We start from the raw sequence: 26,174 nt of genomic DNA, 5'->3' as shown, positions 1-26,174 counted from the left end.
AACTGAACTGATACGCCATGCATCTCAGTAAGTAGCACCACCAAATGATCAATTTCTCAAGCCAAGAAACATAGTCCCATCCCTAATTTCTCACAAAGTCTTACCAATTCTATCACAAAATATAACTTGTATCAATCTCCCTCTCTACATCTCCACTGCCACCGTCTCTTGTTTTGGAGTCATTCCTACTAAGTGGTCTCCTTGTTCCTACTCTTATCTTGATTCAATCCAATTTACATACAACAGAAAAAAATGACTTTAAAATATAGGATTTTACTTCAAATACTTCAACAGTTCCTCTTCGTATTTAAAATAAGTCACCTTCTTGGCATGATCCACAAGCCCTCAGCTTATCTGCATTTTTTTTTTTTTTAAATACAGAGAATTCACGGCTTCCCTGGTGGTCAAGAGGTAATGAATCCGCTTTCCGATTCAGGAACACAGGTTCGCAGGAATACAGCTTCGATCTGTGGTCCAGAAGGATCCCACATGCCGCAGAGCAGCTGAGCCCTGTGCCACGTCTACCGAGTTCACGCTCTGAAGCCCAAGAGCTCCAACTACTGAAGCCTGTCCAACTAGAGCCTGTACTCAGCGACCAGACAAGCCACCAGTGAGAAGCCCGCACGCCGCAACAGAGAACAGCCCCCACTCTGCACAGCTAGACAGCCCACACGCAGCACCGAAGACCCAGTGTGACAAAAATAAATAAATTTTAAAAATAATAACTACAGAAAATTTATACCAAACAACAACAAAGAGCTTTTGGTAATTTTTTCTAAAGTCCCGAGGAATATTTTTGGGAAAAAGTATAACAGGAAAAAAAATGCTTTTAAACGAATGCATTATATACGTGTAATTGTAAAAAGCACAGTATAGCTGAAAGATCTGATTATGAAAGTGTCTATGCTATAGAATGATCCAGATAGATGGACTTAAGATAATTTACTAACCTTTTCTGAACTTCAATTTCATTATCTGCTAAAAATGAGAAAATTACACTAAACTTTGTTTGCCTCAATTCAAATTACATAACAGGCATTTAAAACATCTAAATTTTTCTTTCAATTTCATGGAAACTGAAAACAGGACACAGGAAAGAGTGACAAGATCAGTCATCACTGCTACTGCTTGATAAAGGGAAGAAAGGACGGCATGCGGAAGGAAAGGGCTTAAAACACTGGGTTCGTTTTTCTCTAAGATCCCTTTCACTCCCAATGTTTCTAAGCAGGAAGGAACAGTACATTATCATTTTCCCTACTGAAACAGAAAATAGTAGGAGGCTTCAGGCGGAAACTTCAGATAACCCCATTCCTCAAGATTTCCAAACTTTTGCCTTAACCGGAGGAATGATGTGGTTTCCTCAGGTCTAATTTATTTTTCAGGAAAATAAAGATTTTTTTCAATCAAATAAAGATCTCAGCATATGTCTTTATGTCTACAAAAGCTGCCAAATCAGTCTGTTATGCTGGGATTCCTAACTATGATTTAGAGAAATTTTTCTTTCATGGGATGATAGTGATGATCATGGTGGTCAAAAGCATCCCTCAAATCTTTATTTATAAAGCTACAGGTACACAAAACCAAATGCAAGAATTTTACAAGTAAGTTTCACTACTAACAAAAACTATCCTAAAATTATATACAGGCCATGCAAGAAACAGTAAACATTAAAACTGGGTACTGCTCTTATTAACTATATGACTTTGGACAAGCCATTTATGCTCCCAGTGCTTCAGTTTTCTTATCTGTAAAATGGAAGTTATGAATGGAACTTGTCAGGTAAACATGTATAGCAGTAACTATGCACACCTTCAGTAACATATACCAACCCGGCCTTCATCATAAGAGCCAGACAATCCGGTAACTATTTGGTAAAGGTTAATTCTTTTAATGTAAAATTCTATCAAGTATCTCTTCTTCAGAGAATAAATAGTCCCAGATGAAGTTATTCAGTTCTTAAATACTGATAAAGATTTACTATCTGGAGTCATTTATTTGAATAAAAAATAAAATATATGTATATTTAAAGAAGGTCTTGAAGGATATAAGCCAAAGCCTCTTAACCATTGCTGTTTTCTTTGAATGACAGAAACAAAGATTTTTATTTCATTCTCTTAGGCTCATCTATAGTTTCTAATTTTTCTACAATAAACAAGGTATTTCTGTAAGGAGGAATACGATTATTTTTTAATGAAATTAACAAGCAAATAAAGTTAAACATTTCTTTAATTCATGTTTTAGAACTCAAAATATATTAGTACTTTTACTGGCTGCACTCATATTCCTATTGGAAGAGACAAAAAAGAATATTAAACACACATTTTAATATATTTTCCATTCTGATTTCTTTTTAAACTATAATTGACTTACAGTATTATATTAGTTTCAGGTATGTAACATAGTGATATTATTTTTATATATTATACTCCATTTAAAGTTACTACAGAATAACAGCTACATTTCTCTGTACTGTACAATATATCCCTTTGCGTAACTATCTTATACATAGTAGTGTGTATCTCTTAACACCCTACCCCTTATCTTGGCCCATCCCTCTTCCCTCTTCCCACTGATAACCACGAGTTTGTTTTCTACATCTATTATTCTGTTTCTGTTTTGTCACATGTATTTGGTTCACTGTATTTTAAAATATTTCATATATAACTGATAATAGATTATTCACCTTTCATCCTTCTCTTATTTCACCATACCTAATACTCTCTAGGTCCAGCCACACTGTTGCAAATGAGAGAATTTCATTTTTTTTTTATGGCTGAGTAAGGTCAGTTTTCATCCCAATCCCAAAGAAAGGCAATGCCAAAGAATGCTCAAACTATCACACAATTGCACTCATCTCACACGCTAGTAAAGTAATGCTCAAAATTCTCCAAGCCAGGCTTCAGCAATACATGAACCGTGAACTTCCAGATGTTCAAGCTGGTTTTAGAAAAAGCAGAGGAACCAGAGATAAGATTGTCAACATCTGCTGGATCATGGAAAAAGCAAGAGAGTTCCAGAAAAACATCTATTTCTGCTTTATTGACTATGCCAAAGTCTTTGACTGTGTGGATCACAATAAACTGTGGAAAATTCTGAGAGATGGGAATACCAAACCACCTGACCTGCTCTTGAGAAACCTATATGCAGGTCAGGAAGCAACAGTTAGAACTGGACATGGAACAACAGACTGGTTCCAAATAGGAAAAGGAGTACATCAAGGCTGTATATTGTCACCCTGCTTATTTAACTTCTTTGCAGAATACATCATGAGAAACGCTGGGCTGGAAGAAGCACAAGCTGGAATCAAGATTGCCCGGAGAAATATCAATAACCTCAGATATGCAGATTTCACCCCCCTTATGGCAGAAAGTGAAGAGGAACTAAAGAGCCTCGTGATGAAAGTGAAAGAGAGTGAAAAAGTTGGCTTAAAGCTCAACATTCAGAAAACAAAGATCATGGCATCTGGTCCCATCACTTCATGGCAAATAGATGGACAAAAAGTGGAAACAGTGGCTGACTTTATCTTTTTGGGCTCCAAAGTCACTGCAGATGGTGACTGCAGCCATGAAATTAAAAGACGCTTACTCCTTGGACGGAAAGTTATGACCAACCTAGATGGCATATTGAAAAGCAGAGACATTATTTTGCCAACAAAGGTCTGTCTAGTCAAGGCTATGGTTTTTCCAGTGATCATGTATGGATGTGAGAGTTGGACTGTGAAGAAAGCTGAGTGCTGAAGAATTGATGCATTTGAACTGTGGTTTGGAGAAGACTCTTGAGAGTCCCTTGGACTGCAAGGAGATCCAACAAGTCCATTCTAAAGGAGATCAGTCTTGGGTGTTCATTGGAAGGACTGATGTTGAAGCTGAAACTCCAATACTTTGGCCACCTCATGCGAAAGGTTGACTCATTCGAAAAGACTCTGATGCTGGGAGGGATTGGGGGCAGGAGAAGGGGACGACAGAGGATGAGATGGCTGGATGGCATCACCGACTCGATGGACATGAGTTTGGGTGAACTCCGGGAGTTGGTGATGGACAGGGAGGCCTGGCGTGCTGCAATTCATGGGGTCGCAAAGAGTCGGACACAACTGAGCAACTGAACTGTAGTACTATTTTTACTATTTTGAAGACCCTCCATACTGTTTTCTATAGTGGCTGCACCAACTTACATTTCCCATCAAGAGTGTACAAGGATTCCTTTTTAATCATATCACCAACATTAGTTATCTGTCATCTTTTTAAATGATAGCCTTCTGTCAGGCATGAGGCAGTATCTGTGGTTTTGATTTGCATTTCTCTACTGGTTAGCACTGTTGAGCATCTTCTCATGTGGCTGTTGGCCATCTGGATGTCTTCATTGGAAAGTATCTATTCAGGTCTTCTGTCCATTTTTTAATTTATTTTTTGAGCCACTTATGTATTTTTGGGTGCTAACCACTTAAAGGTCCTATCATTTACAAATATTTTCTCCAATCCAGCAAGCAGGCTCTTTCATTTTGTCAATGGTTTCTTTTGCCATGAAATAGCTTTTAAGTTTTTATTAGTTCCATTGGTTACTTTTGCTTTAGTTTCCTTTGCCTTAGGAGACAAATCCAAAAAAAAACAACGCTATGATTTACATCAAAGAGTACTCTGCCTATGTTCTCTTCTAGAAATTTTATGGTTTCACACCTCACATTTAGGTATTCAATCCATTTTTAGTTTACACTTTTATATTCGGTGTGAGGAAATGTTCAAATCTGTTTTATACACAGCTCTTCAGTTTTCCCAGCATCATTTCATGAAGAGGCTATTTTTTCTGCATTATATATTCTTTCCTTTGTTGTAGATTAAACACCATAAGTATGTGAGTTTGTCTCTGGACTCTCTATTCTGTCCCATTGGGACCTATGTATGTTTTTGTTTCAGTACCGTGCTGTTTCCGTAACTGTAGTATAGTCTGAAGTCAAGAAAGCATAATACCTCCAGCTTTTTTTTGTCTCAAGATTACTTTTGCATTTTGGGGGTCTTCTGCAGTTACATTATTAATTTTAGGATTATCTATTCTAGTTTTGTGGAAAATGTCATACATTTTTCAACCCCCCCCCCCCCCACCGCCTTCTGGGATTCCCATAATGCAAATGTTAGTATAGTTCATGTTGTCCCAGTGGTCCCTTACACTGTTCTTTTTTTTTTTCTTTTTGCTGTTCTGGTTAGATGATTTCCATTATTCTATCTTCCAGACCATTTATGTGCTCTGTATCATACAGTCTACTATTAATTCCTTATAGTGTGTTTTTCATTTCAGTCTGTATTTTTCAGTTCTTTTTTCTATTTTCTGTGTTATTACTCATAAAAACGCTTTGACTTCTTTATCTGGTAAACTGCTTATTTCTGTTTCATTAGCTGTTTTTTCAGGGGTTTTCTCCTACTCTTTCAATTGAAACAAATTCCTCTGTCTTCTTGTTTTGTTTAACTTTTACCTAATTTCATAGAGGAACAGCTTATGGGTGTCATTATGTGGGGAAATCCCTATACAGTCAGCATGTGCCCATGGCTTTGGAGGGAAAGCTGGATTCATCCTGAACACAGCTCACGTTTTCCCTGAGAGCATGATGGTAGCTATCACCTTGGTAGGAGATGTGGCTCAAGATGGAGGGGCTAGGGCCAGAGCTGGGTATGAGCTGGCTGTCTGACCCTCTGCTGTCATCTCCCTTTCTGGGACAGGTTCAGGACTCAGATTTCTGGAGCATCTTCTCATGTGTCCCAGGGGTCAGTCTGAGCAGGTCCTCTTCCCTCGAAGTGTGTACCCTATACACCTCTCCCAGTGGGAACATTGCTAGAACAAGAGGGGCTAGTGTGGGTACTCCAAGTGTTGGGGCATGGGCTATGGGTCCTGCAAAGGTCACTGATCCAGACTGCTTCTCATATTCTGCCTGTAATGGGTGCCCCCACCCTGCTCATATGCTGCTTCAGGCCTGAGTTGCTTCTATATCTCACAGCCTGTCACCCAAGCAGGGCTATAGAGTGTCTGTTTAGCTCAGGCCAGGACGTGCAAGGATGGTTATGGGAAGCCCACCAGCTACTCCCGCAGCTTTCGATCCACCCTCTCCACTCTGCCTCAGGTAAGTATGTGCACTCTCCTCAAGAGCAGAGTTCAGGCTTCCTACAGGCCTCCTGTTAGGCCCACTCGCCCTCCAACCAGTCAAGGGGGCTCATTTCATGTTCTGGACCCCATGACTGTGGTACCCAGTATGTGGCTCAACCCACTCATTCCCCAAGGAGGACCTCTACCCATGCAATTTCCCGAGTCCTCTCCCAGTGACACAAGTCCCAACCTCGTCACCTGTCTTCCTTTCCTAATCAATATCATGTATATCTTTCTCTCAGCTTTGACTGTGTAGGGGTCTCTTCGCCAGTCTCCAGGTACTTTTCAGTGAAAATTGTTCCACGTGTAGATTTTTGATGTGTTTGGGGGAAAGGTAAGTTTTGTATCCTCTACTCCATCCTGTCTCTCTGAGACACAGCTTTATGACCTTATTATCTGGCCCAAATTCACAACAATGTTAGTTTCCTCAGAGGGCTACAGAGCCAGAAAGAGGCTTGCAGCTAGAAAGAGCACCGAAATCATACTCTGAAGGCTGTCCTAGGAGGTTTGAGGTATTTTCAAGGCAAGAGTCTTTGCCACAAGCCTCTGACTTTTTATTTGGGCCCTAACTCTTACTATATACTTTCATTTCTTAAATCTCATCAATACTTCCATGCAACTCTTTCAAACATTTCCAAAATTAAGAAAAAATTACCGATAAGACTTCTATAATCTCTTAACCTCGAATTTCTTTTCTCTTGTTCCTCGCTGACAGATTTCCACTGCAGTTTCATTCTGAAGTATTCATCACTACAAAAAACAATTTTACACCAAAAAAAAGAAGTTACTTGAACACCTAAAAAAAAATTTTAATGTATTAAAGCATTTATGATGCTGCTGCTGCTAAGTTGCTTCAGTAGTGTCCGACTCTGTGCAACCCCATAGACGGCAGCCCACCAGGCTCCCCCGTCCCTGGGATTGTCCAGGCAAGAACACTGGAATGGGTTGCCATTTCCTTCTCCAATGAATGAAAGTGAAAAGTGAAAGTGAAGTCACTCAGTCATGTCCAACTCCTAGTGACCCCATGGACTGCAGCCTACCAGGCTCCTCCATCCATGGGATTTTCCAGGCAAGAGTACTGGAGTGGGGTGCCATGCTAGTGAGATATAAATTTACAAATGACAGTGAAATGTTTAAAGTTACGATAAATTAGTAAAAACAAAGGAAAAATAAAATAACCTTAGGTCATAAGCTTTGTTTAAACTACGTGAATAATTTACATGAGATTTTAAGGAAACATTATTTAAATCCTTAAATCAGACCTAAACTTATTCCTGTCATTAAATACTTTATAACCACTAGAGTTTCTGAATAATGACAAATATTCAGTTGGCCAAAAAGTTTGTTTGGCCAACCCAATATAACTTTTTGGCCAACCCAATATAAACCTAAGGAAAAAAAAATTTCTTTTTTCTTTAATGTAACATAAGAGTGCCATTTTCCAACCAGTTTACTGCAGAAACTTGTTGATGTGAAAATGTCTAAGAAGTTCTGGCAAACATATTGAGATGAGAAAGGACTGTGAGTTTGAATATATACATGACTGAAAATGAGCTTTAAATTAAAGGTTAGACTGACAAACTGGGAATAAGTAAAACTGGACAGTTGGTCTGTGTTTCTTTTTAAGTCTAACTAATTGCTTAAAAACAGAAACACACTTTCCCAAAAAAAAGAATCAAAGACCAGTTTATAAGAGCACCAGGAAAATAATTTAAAGGTAATTAACCTAAACAGCAAATACTCTTATGAACCATTTTATAATTTCATAGTAACTATAAAAATGAATCAAGATAAATAAGATATATTTAAAAATCTGTAAGTATTTTTTAAATGTAGATACAAAGGAACTAGAATTTTTTTAACCATCTTTCAATATATTCACCAATGTAACTGCAATAAAATCTCTTTGATAAGCATTTCTGGTTTGAAATTAACTACTGCACTCATAACAGAGAAGGCAATGGCAACCCACTCCAGTACATGGGGTCACTAAGAGTCATACACGACTCTGAGACTTCACTTTCACTTTCATGCACTGGAGAAGGAAATGGCAACCATTCCAATGTTCTTGCCTGGAGAATCCCAGGGACAGGGGAGCCTGATGGGCTGCTGTCTACGGGGTTGCCCAGATTGGACAGGACTGAAGCGACTTAGCAGCAGCAGCAGCACTGCACTCATAATGTTTAAATTTAAAAAATGAAAATAAGAACATACTCCCATATCCTAGTATATTACACTTTATATGGTTAAGTTACATGGGTTTCTTTAGTAAGCATACAAAAGACCATTACTTACGTCTTTTGTTTTTGTAACTGAGTTCTTTCCTCTTTGGTACTGTCCCAAGGAAAATAACCCAGAAGAAATTTCCATGCTTGTTTTCTCAATGCATGACTAAGTCCCTGAAGAAAATATGCATATTAAACACACTTGTGAAAAATGAATGCAATATCTTATCTTACAAAACTTTCATATAAACAGAAAAACTAATGATTAAGAGACAGTTTTATTCAGGCATATCTCATTTTACTGCACTTTGTTTTACTGCATTTCTCAAATATTGCATTTTTAAATTCAATTAAACATCTGTGACAAGCCTGTGTCAAACAAATCTATCTTTGCAATAATTTTTTAACAGCGTTTGTCATTTCATGTCCTGAGTTGCAATTTGGTAGTTCTTGCAATATTTCAAGCTGTTTCATTATTATTTGTTATGGTGATTTGTGATCAGTGATCTCTGATGTTACTGTTATTAAATCTTTTTGTTTTGTATTTTTTAATTAAAATATGTACATTTTTCCTTAGACATGACACTGCTGAACAATTAATCAACTAAATACAGTACACAGCACAAGTGTAATTTTTATATGCATTGAGAAATCAAAAACTTCGAGCGGCCTGCTCATCTACAGTATTCACTTTCCTGCAGCAGTCTAGAACCAAACCCACATCATCTCCAAGGTGCGTATATGCATGAAAATAGCCCGATTCAGTGAATACTACCTTGTTTTTGACTTTGAGATTCTGAAGATGTAAAGCAGCTGCCAGAAAACATAAACAATGAAGAGTATACAGAAGACTATATAGCTGACAGCGGAACTGATTACACTTCCTAAACCCAAACCTTACTGGAAAAGGCAGCTACCACAGAGAAACACACCACCTCCTTCATACCACCACAGAGCTTCCAAGTAAGAAAGAGTGCCTTTCCACAGGCTTAACAGTATATCCCTCCAACCCAGCCCCCAAGGACATCACAAGCACCTCACTCTGTCCTATAGGGATTTGAAGATATCATTCATCAAAATGGAGTTCATCTCTCCAACATTTCAAAGAAAAAAGAAAACTCAAATGCCAACAATTTAAAATGCCAAAGTAATTACCCCTCTAAATATCATCTGCTTCATATTATCTACATTTAAAATTCTTCCTTCAGAATCAACGTTCTTAGTCCATTCTTCCAATGATACTGGCTCTCTCCTTTGAACAACAGGTCTTTCACCCAAATCAATCTAAAATAAGATAAGCAAGAAGTACACCTTTAACAAGTGAAATGAAATCAAAGTATATAGCAACTAAAACTAAAGTACTATTACTCACACATAAGTTCTAACATTTCTAATATTTTCCCTTAGTTTCCAATCTTTAGTTTAGAAATTGCAATAACACTACATACATATTTCCCTCCTACTAAACACACAAATAACTGAGTGATAAATTCAGAAACAGGAAAACATTTGCTACTTTGGGTTTCAATTACCTAAGTATAGAACATTCAACATATAAATTCTAAAACAAACCCTTCAAACTAAATGGTATGCTATATTATTTAAAAAAGAGCATACTATTCCATTCATATTCTAAAATTAAAGTTTCCTCCAAACTAAAATTGGTAGCTCTCAGAATTGATTCATGATTCATTAGCTTCACGTTGCATTTTATACAGTTTCTTATTCAATCAATGTTGGTAATTTTTAAATGCCATTTGTAAGATAAGTTCTTTAAGAGTGTGGGTGTGTTAGTTGCTCAGTTGTATCCAAGACTTTGCAACCGCATAGACTGTAGCCCACCAGGCTCCTCTGTCCATGAGATTCTCCACACAAGAGTACTGGAGTGGGTTGCCATTTCCTTCTTCATTAAGTACTATAATTTCGATATTTCATAATGTTCTGTGTGGAGCCTAGAATTGTAACAAATTCAGAAGTCTTGTTGAGCAAACGTAAAGATCTGACATAACTCAAAGCCAAAACTCACCTTACTTAAAACGAAAATATTCACGTAAGAATGAAAGCCCAAGAGCAGTGTCCTGATTAGCTGCCTGTGTAGAGTACCTGGGAAACAAAACTCTGGAACAGAACTATGGGCAACACGCAAGGCTTACTATTTACTCACTCCTATGCACTCAGTGGACTTCCCTGGTGGCTCAGACGGTACAGCGTCTGCCTACAACACAGGAGACCTGGGTTCAATCCCTACGTTGGGAAGATCTCCTAGAGAAGGAAATGGCAACCCACTCCAGTATTCCTGCTTGGAAAATCCCATGGATGAAGGAGCCGGTAGGCTACAGTCCACGGGGTCACAGAGAGTCAGACACAACTGAGCGACTTCACTATGCACTCAATGAAAAGAACGACCTATTCATTATTATCAAAAAGTAATCAAAGAAAAGAGACCCAACACTGATGAATAGAAAAGGAAAGCAGTATAGCTGGTGAAGAAACAACCAAGAATCTGGTGGCAGGACAAGCCTGAATTTTTATCTGTTAGCAAAAAGTTATAAGAAAGGACTGTGAGAGAAGCCAGGTATGACCAAAACTGAGTTTCTATTGATCATTCAATTTCTATATTTCTATAGAAATGCATTTCTGTACCGTTAAAAAGCATTTCTCCTGCTAAAATACGAGAGCTATATTAACATAAACTCCACTCACCTTTGTGATGACTTCAAATCCTGGTTCTTCTTGTTGATTTATCTTTAAACCTGGAATAGCATCACTAAGAAAATCTGCCATCTCTGAAGGTGGTCGCTGATGTACGGAAGGATCACTGCCTCTTAAACTATCAAAAATGTAGTTTGTGACTTTGGAAAATCCTACCATAGTTGCTGTATAAGGATCCTTTTTAATTTTCTATGTAGTAAGAAGAAAAATATTGGCACAATTAATTCAAATAATAAAAATACCTCATGATAAGATTAGCATAAGGGCAAAGTTTTTTAAAAGAGGGAGGGAAATCAGAACTAAAAGAGTATTCTAAGATTATTTTAAAATTTTATTTCTTTCTGGGAAGAAAAATTTAAATTTTCTAAGCCAATGTTTTCATTTGGTTAAAGTAGTGTATTAAATGACAAGCTAACGCTACTGATTGAATTGCAGATAAACAAATGATTTGCAGGCTTCATTCAATCTGCATACACCAGAAATATATGCAGTGCTTACTTTCCACTGATGAATGGCCCACAACAGCTTTCTTCTGTCTATCAGTCCTGCCTTCACAAAAAAAAAAAACTTCTTAAAGTGCGCATTTCCACACTAATGTAATACAAAATATCTGACAGCTAAGTTTAAACGCTCACAATATTTAATCAGCTGACATAATTTATATATGGCTAACTCATGCCAGTAACAGTAATTTGTTCTAGACAGTGCTGTCCTAGAAAACAGTAAAAAAAAACGTTTTTCTACTGCTAAAGTTATTTCTAAATCCCAAACTGCTGCTTATTCATATTTAGCAAAAACAGCTACTTCTTTAAGGTCTATCTTCAAAATGATTATTTTTCATAATAAGAAAAACTGTTCCCTCAGTGTTTATTTTAATCAGCATTCAAGAGCTCTCCTGTCCTCCTTCCTAAAAAATCCCCACTTTACCGTCAGAACCAAGAACAGAACATCTAGGACAAAGTAAGCACTTAAACATTTGCTGAATGAATGAGTGAATAAACAAATGAGTCAACAAAAATGCCATTAAGTTTACATAGAAATCTGAGTGAAAAATTATCTTTAGTTCTGCCTGTGCTTTTTAGCCAAATTCAAGGATATACTCAAATACTTGAAGAGGAATTAGACTAAGCTGACCTCAAATGAACCTACTTAAATGGAAAATAAAAACTCAAACCAGATGATACATACTATCTCTACAGTATGATATATACTATCTCTACAGTATGATACATACTATCTCTATAGTATGATACATACTATCTCTATAGTATGATACATACTATCTCTATAGTATGATACATACTATCTCTATAGTATGATACATACTATCTCTATAGTATGATACATACTATCTCTATAGTATCATACTATTTCTATAAATTACAGAGAATAGTTCCATAAAGTTTACACACAGACAGACATGTGCCTCATTCTGTATAATCTTTAAGAAAGTAAGAGGTATCATGTATATAAAATAATGGGGTCAGACTAACAGATTAATACAAAATAGACAGAGGATGAGATGGCTGGATGCCATCACCGACTCGGTAGATATGAGTTTGGGTAAACTCCGGGAGTTGGGTGATGGACAGGGAGGTCTGGCGTGCTACGATTCATGGGGTCGCAAAGAGTCGGACACGTCTGAGCGAGTGAACTGAACTGAGACTTAAGAAACATACCTGTATTATACCATATGCTGGTTCATCAAGAAGATTTTCAAAAGACTGTGAAAGACTCTTATTCTGACAATTCACAAGAAGTATTCTTTTGTCCTGTGGAGATCTATAATAAAAAAATAAAGAGCTTTGTAGAAAACAGTATCACACTGTATCAGTGATACCTGAATAATTACTAATGCAAAGTTATTTTTCCTTAACAACAACAACAAAACCTTAAATGTCCAGTTCCAGGACAGTTCCCCATCAATACAATATTAGCAAATATTTAGTAACTATCTTAAGTGAGTTCCAAAACTACATGAAACTACTAAATTAACAAATAAAAAAGGATGAAGTGTATTTCTATTTTATTCCAAGAGAACTAAATTATAATAAACCCAAACCCAAGCTCTTGTTTAGAATATAGTAGAAAATCCTTACAAATATATCTTCCCTTATTATAAGAATATATTTTCTCTTATAAAGAAAGCTGAAGCGCACTTCAGGATTCATTGGTATACGTAATATGCACACTATAGGAAAACGTCGTATTTTGACATGGACACTTCACAGCTTGGGAGTATGTCAATATAAGATGTTAAAAATACAAGATACAAAAGATTATCTATTAAAGATCATTAATTATGCAAATCATTATCATAACACACATGGATTAATGTACAGTTCACATAACAGTATATTTTTAGTTCTTGCTCATTAACCTCTGGACACAAGTTTTTCTTCACATTTCCTAGTAACTACAGAATAAACAAAATGCTTTCCAAAAAGAGACCTAATTTGAAGTAAGCAAATGAATTAGCCAGTCTTTTTTCTATTCAAAAGTTTCATAAGTTAGTAAGCCAGCTGCAATAAATCCACAACTTGCGTGTTTAAACCACAATTAAATGCACTGTTTTGCCGCTATCTACTTCTAGTCTATTATAAACCTTGAGATGAGAACTTCAGTATCAGTTATCTCTTCTCAATTCTTACATAAGAGGATGCAACAGCAATGATGGGGGGACATGAAATCCAAAACAGATTTTATTCTTAGTCAGAACTCACTCCTCAGAGACAATAACAGCTTAATAAGCCCCTTGGCTTTTTAAAAGAGTTAAGGTTGAGTTATTTGAAGTAGGGGAAAAAATCACTTTTAAATGTTCGATTGTCATTAATCACTTTTCTGAATATCTCCTGAGAGGTGGTTTATGCTTAACATGAAGACCTACGGATTCTCACAAGGCATTTCTAAGTGATAGGTCAACTTGTAAATGTAGCATCAGAAAAAGAAAATAATACAGGAACGTATTTTTTCCTAACACAGTGGTGCTGGCGCTATGGTTATCTGTCTCTAAAAATAGTTTAAATCAACTTTTTTCTTTAACTACAAATAAGTGATCATGAAAGTCAAAACACTGGCTTATGCATGTTGAAGGGGAATACATACACAACCTTCAGTTATCTGTGCCCAGCCAACTATTTGGCTCCAGATATAAAACTATGGTCACAAGACCGGAGATGCGAAGAAGAAATGACTGCTCAACCAACAACCACAGATACTTTTATAAAAGGAAGAATTTCTTTTATTTTTTTAATAACTAATGCTCTGTGGTGAGGGGCTAGAGGAAGTCCCATTATACTTGTTTGCCCCTAAGGAAATCAACAAAGCATTTTTTTCAAGCACATCAGTAAGAGGACAGGTGGTATGCTGTTGAGCAACTGCAGAGCTCACCAGAAGGGGGCCTGGCATTCCAAAATACTGTCACATTTCCACCTGCCAGATTACCATACTGATTGGACCTGGGGGGGGTAATTATTACATTTACAAATTCTGGGGTATTATAGATTCTTGCAAGTTGCTCACTCATAACGTTATTCAAGACTTTCAAAACCTCACTGCAGCAGTAAGATAGAACTTTTAATGATGCTAACATCAGCAATTCTGTAAGATCCTACTAAAGGGCTTAAAGAAAACCACTGTCTAACATCATAACTATAGATGTATAATTACTGAAAATTCAGAAGTATTTTGGACTGAGCCTCTCTCAAAGACTTCAGAATTCAGAAATTACAATAGCTGAAGAATGTTTGCACACTGAGATGAAACAGTAACTATTTTATATTGCTACTGAGATCAATATGGAAAGCTAAATAAATAATAATATTGCAAAAGATACAAAACAGAAGAGGTTAATAAAAAGGTACAGAATATTCACAGCAAAACAGTATAGTTTAGTCCTATTTATATAATTTATACATAAGCTTCTCTGAGGGCTCAGTGGTAAAGAATATGCCTGCTAATGCAGAAGGCGCAGTTCAATCCTTGGGTGAGGAAGATCCCCTGGAGAAGGAAACGGCAACCCACTCCAGTATTCTTCCCTGAGAAATCCCATGGACAGAGGAGACTGGTGGGCTACAGTCCACGGAGTCACAAAAGAGTCAGACACAACAGCAACTAAACAAATGTGTACATATGTATGTATGAATACACACACACACACATAAATGTATCTCACAAAGAGAATATATAAGGGTCAAGAACCTAACCTCGTAAATGGCTGGTGTTATGATACAACCAATTTGGCTTTTTAAGGAAATATTTCACTGCTTGGATATTTACGTATTAATTTTTAAATGGCCCAATATATAAAATAATTTTAACAGAACCAATAACCTTCACTGACATCCTAGCAACCAACTTGGTTCCAGAAAAATAACAAAAATGTTTCTGTGGCTCATTCTTTGATCCCACTAAATACGATGTTTTAAATGCTGATAAGCCAAACAGTAAAAAACGTCAACGAATAAGACAATTTGTTTAGCCCAGTAGTTAAGAAAACTAGTTGAGAAGCTAGTCAAGTCTCAAGAAGCTGGCCTATTTTGCGCTGACTGATCCTCTTGATAAAGCTGGAAGAAGGAAATGCGCACAGCTGCCCCAGCCTTTACCTCACTAGCGAATGTGCAATGTCCTTTCACCTGTACGGTTAGGGCCGTTAGTTCACTACAGGGAGTATAAGGAAGACATCACGGCCAAAGATATGGGCCACATTCCTTAACTGAGGTTAATCAGAGAGAAAAGATAACGTAGTCTGAGTCTACCTCTACTGATGCTTTGAACTCAGAAGACAACAAGAATGACCTGGGAACACAGCGGCCAGGATCTCAGTAAAGCTGCTGAAACCAAGCTTTTCCTGACCTACTCTCCTTCTTCTGGTCTCTACAACAGCTTGTGACCATAGGAACATGACTCTGAAAACACCATTTTGCTTAGGATAACTGCTCCAGAGATAGGAAATGAAACCTAATAAAGCAAAAAATGGGGGATAGTTGGGAATTTTCATTTCTTTGGACTTAGCTGGAAATTCCATTTATTTGGATCCTAAGTTATGAACATAAAAAACAAGAACCTTTAGTATCTCCCTAAGAGTCTGACAATAGGAGATAGCTTATACAAATTTGTGACTTATTTTTATACTGGTGACTGTTTACCTGGAATTTCTAATGTCCTACCACCTAGACTCGGCATACAATCTCTGGTAACCTACATGACACAATGTAATTGGACACAATTTATGATGGGAAAGAGATTAGGGGGTGCTTATTTTCTGCCTGGGGTACAGAGGGCCCTTGGGGATAAAATTTTTGATGTACATTTCAGGCTGTTCAGGGGCAAAGAATAAACTGGCCTCCAGTGTCACAGGAGAATACACAATAAAGAAGTGGCTGGTATTAGGGATGTAGCTTTTAAAGGACTCGCTTTACACTGCTAGCTCCTCCCCTAGAAACAGTCACATCCCTGGTTGACCACAAATGTGATAAACCCTGGTGGGAAGAGAGAAAACAAAGCATAGGGAGTCAGACTCCTCTGCTAGGGTCTTCCCTTTGACCAGCTCATTAAAGGCTATAATTAATCACTTAAGCTCACATGCTGTCCCACTTTATCCTCTCCTTAGTTAATCTCATTCTCTCTCAGAGCTTTGATTACTAGTAACACACACACACACACACACACACACACACAAACTTACATATTATCCTATTATACGCTATATTTCATTGTGCTAAATTTCTAATTCATAGCACTTTAACAGCTGAAACTTTACATTTATTTGTATAAGCAATGTTTGTCTTTCTTGCAAATAGTACAAACTCATGAAGACATAGACCATATCTCTTTTGACTAAGTGCTCCTTTCCGCCACTTAGTATGATGTCTAGGACATGGTGGGCCCTCAGTAAAAAAAAAAGCAACAAAACAAAACCTCTTGAATGAAAAAAAGAGGGGAACACCATTCCCATGGCTTCTTGTTTCCAGGTGGATGCACACACATCCCAGACATATCTGACTGCTGAGGCCAGAAAAGAGGAAGGCACACGTGTGGCACAGCCCCTTCCAGGCTCTCTTTCCTTCTTGGATCCACCTGCCAAGGGAGAAGGTGGCTTCTAGCCTGCTCTCATTCATGTCGTAAGTGGTCTGCCCTCACTAGGGAGAATTGTGATTGCCCAAAAGTGGTAGCTGGATGAATTCTACAATGATTTGGGCTGAATTATTATGAGGCTACATATCCAAGCCTCACCAATGACGATATTTTTATCACCGTCTGTCTGATTCTTGTATTTACTTCTCTCTTGTTTACAAATACAGAGAAGGAAACATAGTTTCACTTACCACCTTCATTAAAACATCAAGAACACATATTTAAGGTAGATATTCTCTTTTACGGAGAAAGCGATGGCACCCTGCTCCAGTACTCTTGCCTGGAAAATCCCATGGACAGAGGAGCCTGGTAGGCTGCAGTCCATGAGGTTGCGAAGAGTTGGACACTACTGAAGTGACTTAGCAGCAGCATTCTCTTTTAAGCACCTAAGTGATTGTTGAGTCTATCCTTGAACTCATCCAGGACAGAAAACTCAATCTCTTGAGCTATTTTCTTCTAATTTCTATTTCTGGAGCTGCTCCCTTCTAATTTATCTATTTATCTTTGGAGTCCAGTTTATTTAACAATGCTTTCAAAATTATTCATAGAACTGGTAAGTACCATGCCATTTATTCATGCAACTAAGATTTACTGCACAAATACTACATGCCAGACACTCTGGTTAGGAACTCAGGAAAAAATGTAAACAAGATAGATATAATCCCTCCCTTAAAGGGCTTATATCTAGAGTAGAATATAACAGAAGTAATCAGACAAAATTATTCTGTTAAGGGCCACGAAGGAAGCAAACAAAGGAATGAGAAAGCAAAAAGGCATGGGAGTGGGAACCTACATTAAACAGGAGACTAAGATCCAAAAAAGCTCCTCTGAAGAAGTGACATTAAACTGAGACCTCAGAGATAAGAAAGAGAGGAGAAGAAGAATCTAAGCGAAAGAAGCACATAAATACAGGACTTACGACAAGAAGGAGTTTAAGGCATTTCAGGAACTGAGAGAAAACCATGTGACTAGAATATAGAAGAGAATAGCATGAAATGAGGTTTAAGAAATAAACAAAGCGAAGATAGGGCAGGTCACTGAGCATAGTAAGAAGCTTAGGTTTTATTTAATGGTACAGCATTAAACTCTTCTTCTTTAAGTTAAATCCCCACATACTTCTAGTGTTTTTCATGATATCATTTTGATCCCTCTCATTATACTAGTCATCTTTTCCATGTAGTATAGTCTAATATATTTAAATGCAGTGTTTAAAACTAAGCCTAGTTCTCCAAAATACGATCTTACTAAGATAGGGAGGGACTAACCACTTCACTGTAGGGAGTATGCATCAACCAACAGTCTCAGCTCACCTCACTCTTAACAGTTACATCCCGAGAGTGAGCAAAACGAGCTTGCTATGATGGTAAAACCCCCAAAGAGCCAAGCCTTCTGCCCTAGTTATGACCATGCTCCTTCTGAAATCCACTTAACCTCATGCGTGGCAGCCTATTCAGTTTCTCAGTTCCAAGATCCAAGGCCACATTCCACCAACCAGATTTGACTTTCTCCTGGTTACAGGTACTCATCAGCATGCCCAGTGTCAGCCAGAGGTGGTCAACATGCAAGGGAGAACTCCATGCCAAAAACAGTATCTCTCAGCTTCTGGATCACTCCTAGCTTTATATAATCTGCATTTAGGCATGACGTTTCTCTATTAAAGTGAGGGCATTAATATTAATAAAGTTAACAATCATCCTTAACAGCTTCCCAAACTAAAAATATCAACTTCTCCCTTCTTTCACCTCCACATATCCAATCAATAGCAAACTCTAGCACTAAATACTCCTCCAACGCTTCTCTCCCGTTGCTCTCCTAGTTCACGCCACCATTAACTCGTCCAGATGGCGGAACCACCTGCCACCGTGACTGACAGCACCCTCCACTCAGCTCTCTGGCCTCGCCTTCCAATCTGGTGTCCTCCCTTCTCCCCCTGCGCAGGCCTGTGGTGCTGGCCTGCCCTGCCCCGTGGTCACAGCATGCTGTCTGCTCTTCCCTCTGCTGTGAATGTCTCCTTCCCTTTCGTGCTAGTGTCCACTCACTGGTCAGGTTTCAACCTGAACATTACCTCCTCCACAAAGCCTTCCCTGATACCTACCCAACTCCCCATCTGAAGTACCGTTCCTCCCTTCCTTGTACTTCCTCCATCTTAGTTCTTGAGTTTTACTGCTATTTACTGATCAGCCACCTTCTACAGACCATAAACTCACAGATATCCAGAACATGCCTGTTTTGTTCACTTCTAAATATCACACAACCAGCAGTGCTCAGAACATAGTAGATATCAAAAATGTATTTGTGGAGAGTGAAAGCGTGAAAAACTATGTGCGCACAAACACACCTACATAAATAAATTTAAGACACAAGATTTTTGGAAAGTAAGAACACCCTAACTTCCACATTTAGAATAATTTTATAAAGGCCTTAAATTAGCCTGACTTAAATCTGTAACATTACAAACGAAACTACTAAAGAGAAACTACATAAAAGGTAAAATTGGTAAATATATAACCCATTAACTATTGACATATCGTCATTCATTTAAATGTGTATTAAAACTACTGGACCATTTTTTTCTTTAAAGCAGTAATAAGGTGATACACTGCAGACCCAAATTACTAAACTGGCAAAATGTTATTCATTCATCCAAAATAGTCAGCATTCCAGAAAGAACAAAGCTGCTTGTCCCCTAATATGCACATGGGTCATTGATATCCAACAAGTGAAAATAGTTTGCCTTGGGACCAACACAACAATCCAGTTTCAGTAAGCAGAAAATAATTTGATACTTACTCACATAATGCCACATATTTTTCAAGGGAGTCAATCAGTAGCTTGCTGTCTCCTTGATGAAAGTGCAAAGCGGGGAGAATGACGTCATCCTTTAGACAGAATACCAAGTATGACCAGCCCATACCCTCTTTGTTTTGCTTGATTGATTTCAGGTCTGTCAAACTGAACAGGAATGACCATTTGCTTTTCCCATTTCTATGACTTGGAGCATCTTAAAAACAAGAAAAGTGGGGCAAAATATTTTTGTTCACCTTTTTAAAAGGTACTGACAGCACTCTTCACAACTGCCTAACAGAAATCTGCTGAACCTAGGGAACAACTGCAGCATCCCTATTACCACGGCTTCCACCTGTATCAGAAATGGCAACAAACATTGTCTTTAAAGAACAGCCTTTAAAATAGTTATCTTACTGCATACAAATCTGAAAAAAATGCTATCCTTATTTAAAATATCAGCTTTGCCCCAAATGACAGTGGCTTTAGAAGCAGGTAGGCTGGATTCAAACTGCAACACCACCATCTTACTAACTGAATGATTTGGGGCAAATAATTGAATCTCTCTGAGCCTTTTTTTTTTTTTTTCTTTTTTTTTTTTTCTCTGAGCCTTAGTTTCTTCATCTGTATAATGGAGATAATTATACTTACCTCCGAGTCTTATTCTAAGAATTAAAAAGATAATACTTGTCAACTAACTACTATGGTGTCAAGCATATAGTAAATAATAAATATTCATCCTCCCCACTTCCCTCAAAAACAAATCAAATGATGCACTTCAACAGTGCATTTAAAACAAAAACCAACCTTTATTCCTCACATCCTTTTGCAATTATTTTTAGCAGACTACACTGAGTGAAGGTAAAAGTATGCCAATATAAAAAGTAACACTGGAGTGAATACACAGACTAACATTTGCAAAAACCCACAAAACAGTGGGAAATTGAAGATGAAAAGGTAATCAAGTTGTGAATGCTTCAAAAAGAATGAATACATTCAATATCACTGCTAAAATCAACCTTTTACTAAATTAAGACCTCAGTTCAAATCAAACTATAGCTATGTAAAATAAAGCATTTGCTAGTATTTGGGCTCTTTAGAGAGTCTTAAAATCCTAGGTTTGTGAATAATTATCATAATCAATAACAAGCGATTTAAAGATTATCTATTTATATAAAAATGTAAAGAACAAAAGAAAAAAATGCTATCCAATACTTATAATTAATTTATCTAAAAATGTCATTTTAACATTTTAACTCAGATCTTAAGCAGGAACGCTTCTGAAATCTTAAAAAACCCTTTCTTGAATGTAATTTCATAAGAAGTGTCATACCATCCTGTTATTGAAAATTGTCACTAATTCTGTCCCAACACTATCAATTCCACAAAGATAAACCACATAGATAATATCTGCTTACAGAACTTAAATTAATCAAAGGGTAGATCAGTCCGGTACTGACCTGAATGTATGTCGCCTTCTTTTACAGTCAGGAACATTACAGCTCCGTTACCTCCAACAAGATCTCCTAAACTGACACAGAGGAATCTACACCTTACAGAAACCTCTACTTGCAGGGAATGCAGACACCATCACTCTTTCACGGACATGTGATCAAGTGATACCTTTAACAAGTATCAGTGAAAGAAAGTCCAGAAAGGCTAAAGTAACTTATCTGTGCAGTGACCTGCTGACCTCCTGTTCAGATGGTGAACTCATATCCAAGGCTGGTAACAGATTTAGTACTATGTGCCCACTTTACTACACATCATGTTTCACTGGAATTTATATTACAGGGCTCATAACATCATTACAGAAGAACAGCAAAGTGAGAACAATTCTAGAATTCCAACATGTGTCACCTACATATGAATGTATCTGGACTACCTATAAAGGATTCATACTACTAGATCATCTACAAAGACAAAGATATTTTCAAAGCAAAACAACAGTGAGAAACTAGATACAATTTTTAAATTAAGTTCTTAAATTACACAAAATATTTAATCCAAAGTAATGCAAGAATATCATATGAAGAATATTAAATAATATATGCAGACTATACGAACTATCAGAAGTTTGCGCACACTCCCAAAGTAAAAATTTTATACAGATTTTCTCTTGTTAATGGAAGAGAAACACATTACATACTAAATACAACAGAAAATGCCTCACACATTTTCTCACTTGAAGTTCTGATAAACGATGAAAGAAACATTACAAGTTAATTCTAGAAGTCCCTTTACTAGAGTGCAAGTTTCCTGAAAACAAGAACTTAATTCTGTTCACAGCTATATGCCCAGTGCTTAGAAAAGTGACTAGCACATAGTAGGTATTCAAAGGTGTGTTAAATAGAATAACAACTTAGTACCAAGTCAACAGAAAAGTAATGTGCAATCTGGTCTACCAACGCAAGCTAGCCAGAACTAGAAACTGTAACAGAAGAAAACTAACAGAACCCAAGAGTTGACCCAAAATTTCCTTTCTCCTTAGAGAATGGTAAATAAAACTAATTAGTACTGATGAACCTACCATGTTACCAAATACATGTAAAAAATACCTCCAACACACTGACATGGGAAAACTGGCTATAACAGCAGAAAAGTGAACAAAATATTAAGTTTCTGTTTGTCTTGAACAGAATTAACATGAAGGTCATGACATTTTACTTGAATAGGTTTCCAGAACATCATGACAGTCTGTTGTTCTGGAAAGATGTACTTTCAAAATATTTGATCTAAAATATAAAAACAAAGACTTAGCAATATATTTCCTAAGAAATATAAACTTTAAAAAAGTTTCCAATAGTCAATTTTTTTAAGGTTTGCCCCAACTTTTCCTCTGTAAATTACACAAAAAAAGTTTAAAAATATGAAGGTTATAATAATAAAATTAAAAATTTTATTTGAAAAACTGTTTTTCAAAAACGAACAAAAATTTAATGGCCTAATTTTTAATTCTGAAACATTAAGATTAGAAAATGTCTTAAGCAGTTTTTATGAAACATGACTGGATGAGGTTAAGTCGAGGATGAGATGAGATGGAATGGGAAGAAATGGACTACATGTACTTCATTAACTCCTTGTTCTGTTAAATATGTACATGTGTTTGCACACTGGGCCATACTGTGCGATACATTTCTTACTGCTATCATAAAATTTTTCAAGTAGTGGAGAGAACAGAGAAAAAGAAAACGTGTCCTTAACTTTTAATAATTACTAAAAAAAGGCTCTTTACAAGCCATCATACAGTGCCAAGATATACAAGCAGTATTTATGTCTGTTTCTTGCTAAGCTATGCAGTACGCTGTTACACAGACATTCTCAACTCTGAACACTAAAATCACCAGGAGAACTTCTGAAAAATACAGATACCTGGGCTCCATCTCCAGAGGATGATTTAATTTGCTAGATGAAACCCAGGCACTGGCACTTTTTTGATTTTTGGTTTTTTGCCATGCAGCGCAGCAGCAGGATCCAGGACCTTAGTTCCCCAACCAGGGATCAAACCTGTGCCCTGCAGTGGGAGCACAGAGTCTTCCAACCACTGAACCACCAGGGAAGTGCCAACTGGTAGTTTTTTTAAAAGCTTAACTTCCCCATGTGATTTCAATGCACAGTCAAAGTTAAAAACCATTAATCTAAAAAGATGTTTACTGTCAGATATTTTTCTCAAACACGCAATGCTTCCTTTATGAAATTCTGAAAATTCACTCATTTTGCCCATTTCTGTAACTTTTTCATTTTCAAGGACTTCGCAATAATATTAGGCAGCAAAAAATAGCAATTCACATAAACCAATTCTGAAGGTCTGATCTAGAGAAGTTATAAAGATCTCTCAAATGCTAAATATACTAAAATTCTGTGGTTTTCTTTTCATAACTAGGCTCTTTCTTGAGGTTTCAACCCACTCATTAGGACTACTGTATTTCTATATGAGAAAGCTAGCCCTAGCCCATAGGTTTCCCAGGTGGCGTTAGTGGTAAAGAACCCGCCTGCCAATGCAGGAGATGTAAGAGAAGCGGGTTCGATCCCTAGGTTGGGAGGATCCCCTGGAGAAGAAAATGGCAACCCACTCTAGTATTCTTGTCTGAAGAATCCCATGGACAGAGGAGCCTGGCAGGCTACAGTCCATGGGGTCACGAGAGGAGGACCTGCCTTAGTGACTAAACCACCATGCACATATGCATTTTTTTTTTTTTTTGGCATCCCTATTCTACAGGGAAGGTTCTTATCAGAACAATGTAAAAATGTTATGACAGAAAAACCACAGGATTTTAGTATATTTAGCATGTGAGGGATTTTTAACTTCTCTAGATTAAACCTTCAGGGTTGGTTTATGTGAATTGCTATTTTTTGTTTGCCTAATACATGCATGAGCTGATTGTTAAAAAAAAGCTGTGATTTACTATTTATTTCTTAATTGCTACTGTTTCCAAGAAATGATACAATACAAAGTGTAACTACTGTATGTGAGAATGATTCCCCAGGCCATACATGAAAATCAATTTTACTTATATTAACATAGCAATACATATATTAAACATAGCAATAATATTCTTGTAAACCTTGGCTAGCCTTTTTGACTATGGTAAAATGCCGATAAATCCTACATTCAGACCAAAATCATTAAAAGATCAAATATCCTATTAGTTATAAAATACAAAAAAATCAAAACAAAAAAAAAATGTAACTTTAATTTAGAGTGTTTAGTATTTTTTAGAGACCTCCAGTAAGCTGGCCACATCATAGACAGGCTGGCGAGCTTGCATCTGGGATAGTATATGTATGTGTTCTACCGGACTGCTGGCTTGGCTCTTTCTTTTTATCTACATGTAGACAGTCATCACACAGCAAACATAAATTTATATATAAAGGAGAATAGTCACTGAACATATATATAAAGGGGAGATTGCAATGAGCTGTGATGATCCCAGTAAACACTGAAATTAGAACGATATGGTGTAGTGGTATCCTCCATCTCCCCCTGGTGCTTTAGGATGAAATAACATGACTTTTTAAAAATTCTACAGGATTATGAAAAATGTACATGAGAGACAACCAAAGCAATTTTTAAAGTGTTTCTATTTTATGCCATTAATAACTTAAACAGAACAAGTTTATGAAGTCATAACCAAGGCAACAAAAAGATGATAAAGAAATAAAAACATAATATAAAGAATAAACATAAAGGAATAAAAACATAATATACATATTAATCAAAGCACCAAATCATCCTTCCTCTAAGAAGCATGAAACCATTTTCTTTGCACTTTTGTTTATACTGTAGCAAATCAGTTTAAGATTTCAAAAGACTGAAGTCATACCTCCATTAGTATGTGGTTTCTTTTTAAATGACACTGTATTAACCATGTCCCACTCTGCTTCGTAACTGTTCAGATGTTCTGCTACTCGATGAGCTCTTTCTTTTGGGGCCTGGGTCCATTCTACAACTGAGCTGGAGTCCTAAAATAATTATAACATATAAAATATTTAGGGACTAAGACTAGAATTTCAATCAATAATGTCTTTTTTCTATATAAATTAAGTTTGTAGGTTATGGCAGACATCACTGGTGGGAAAACTGAACAGTATTTCCTATCCTTTCTCCCTTGTTCAAGTTAACAAAAAAAGAAAAGCGTGTCCAGACTCTCCTGCAAATAGAGTTATCAGTGAAATATAAGCTAAGTCAACAGTAGGCCTTGGGAATGCTTTGATTTTCCTAACAAAAGCCTTATCCCTTTGCCCCTACTTTCTGCTTTCAATGCAGCTATGTAGGTAAAAATGTAACAGCCACCTTACAACCATAGAGAAAAAGCAAGAAAAACATTGCAAAGAACTCCAAACCTTCAGAATTCTGGTTATTTGAGGAAAACAGCCAACAGCAGCCACTTATTGAAGTCATCATCACTGGTTGCTATATTCCTCTTATCAAAATTACCTAAAAGCTACAAACAACATATCTACATGTTTAGTCCTAAAGAACTTTGTTTTAAAAAAGACTAAAACAGAAAAACAACCAAAAACCTAAAAAAAAAGTCTAAAATGCAACATTAATAATTTGACTAAATCAAAAAATTTAACTTCTAGTCAACAAAGGATACCACACACAAGTTAACGATAAGCAAAACTTGTGAAATCTTTCTAAAATACATAGAAGATGACAGGAAAACAGCCAGAATATAAAAATAA

General features: G+C 36.9%; 1 protein-coding gene across 2 annotated transcripts in view; it reads right to left on the bottom strand.

Moving 5' to 3' along the window:
* Positions 1-26,174, bottom strand: part of TBC1D15 (TBC1 domain family member 15) — a 71,628-nt gene that overhangs the window by 23,359 nt on the left and 22,095 nt on the right. Inside the window, exons 4-11 of one of the 2 annotated variants that reach the window (XM_005679720.3) lie at positions 25,310-25,448; positions 19,992-20,202; positions 12,746-12,848; positions 11,565-11,615; positions 11,058-11,255; positions 9,510-9,638; positions 8,425-8,528; positions 6,785-6,879 (exon numbers count right to left, since the gene is read on the bottom strand). In XM_005679720.3, the coding sequence (XP_005679777.1) occupies positions 6,785-6,879; positions 8,425-8,528; positions 9,510-9,638; positions 11,058-11,255; positions 11,565-11,615; positions 12,746-12,848; positions 19,992-20,202; positions 25,310-25,448 (1,030 nt within the window). The remainder of the gene's footprint in view (positions 1-6,784; positions 6,880-8,424; positions 8,529-9,509; positions 9,639-11,057; positions 11,256-11,564; positions 11,616-12,745; positions 12,849-19,991; positions 20,203-25,309; positions 25,449-26,174) is intronic. The other variant, XM_005679721.3, reaches the window with a different exon arrangement.

The sequence above is a fragment of the Capra hircus genome, chromosome 5 (assembly GCF_001704415.2).
Source record: "Capra hircus breed San Clemente chromosome 5, ASM170441v1, whole genome shotgun sequence".
Lineage (NCBI taxonomy): Eukaryota > Metazoa > Chordata > Mammalia > Artiodactyla > Bovidae > Capra > Capra hircus.
The sequence above is the reverse complement of the archived record's forward strand: the minus strand, read 5'-3'. Positions and strand labels throughout refer to the sequence as shown.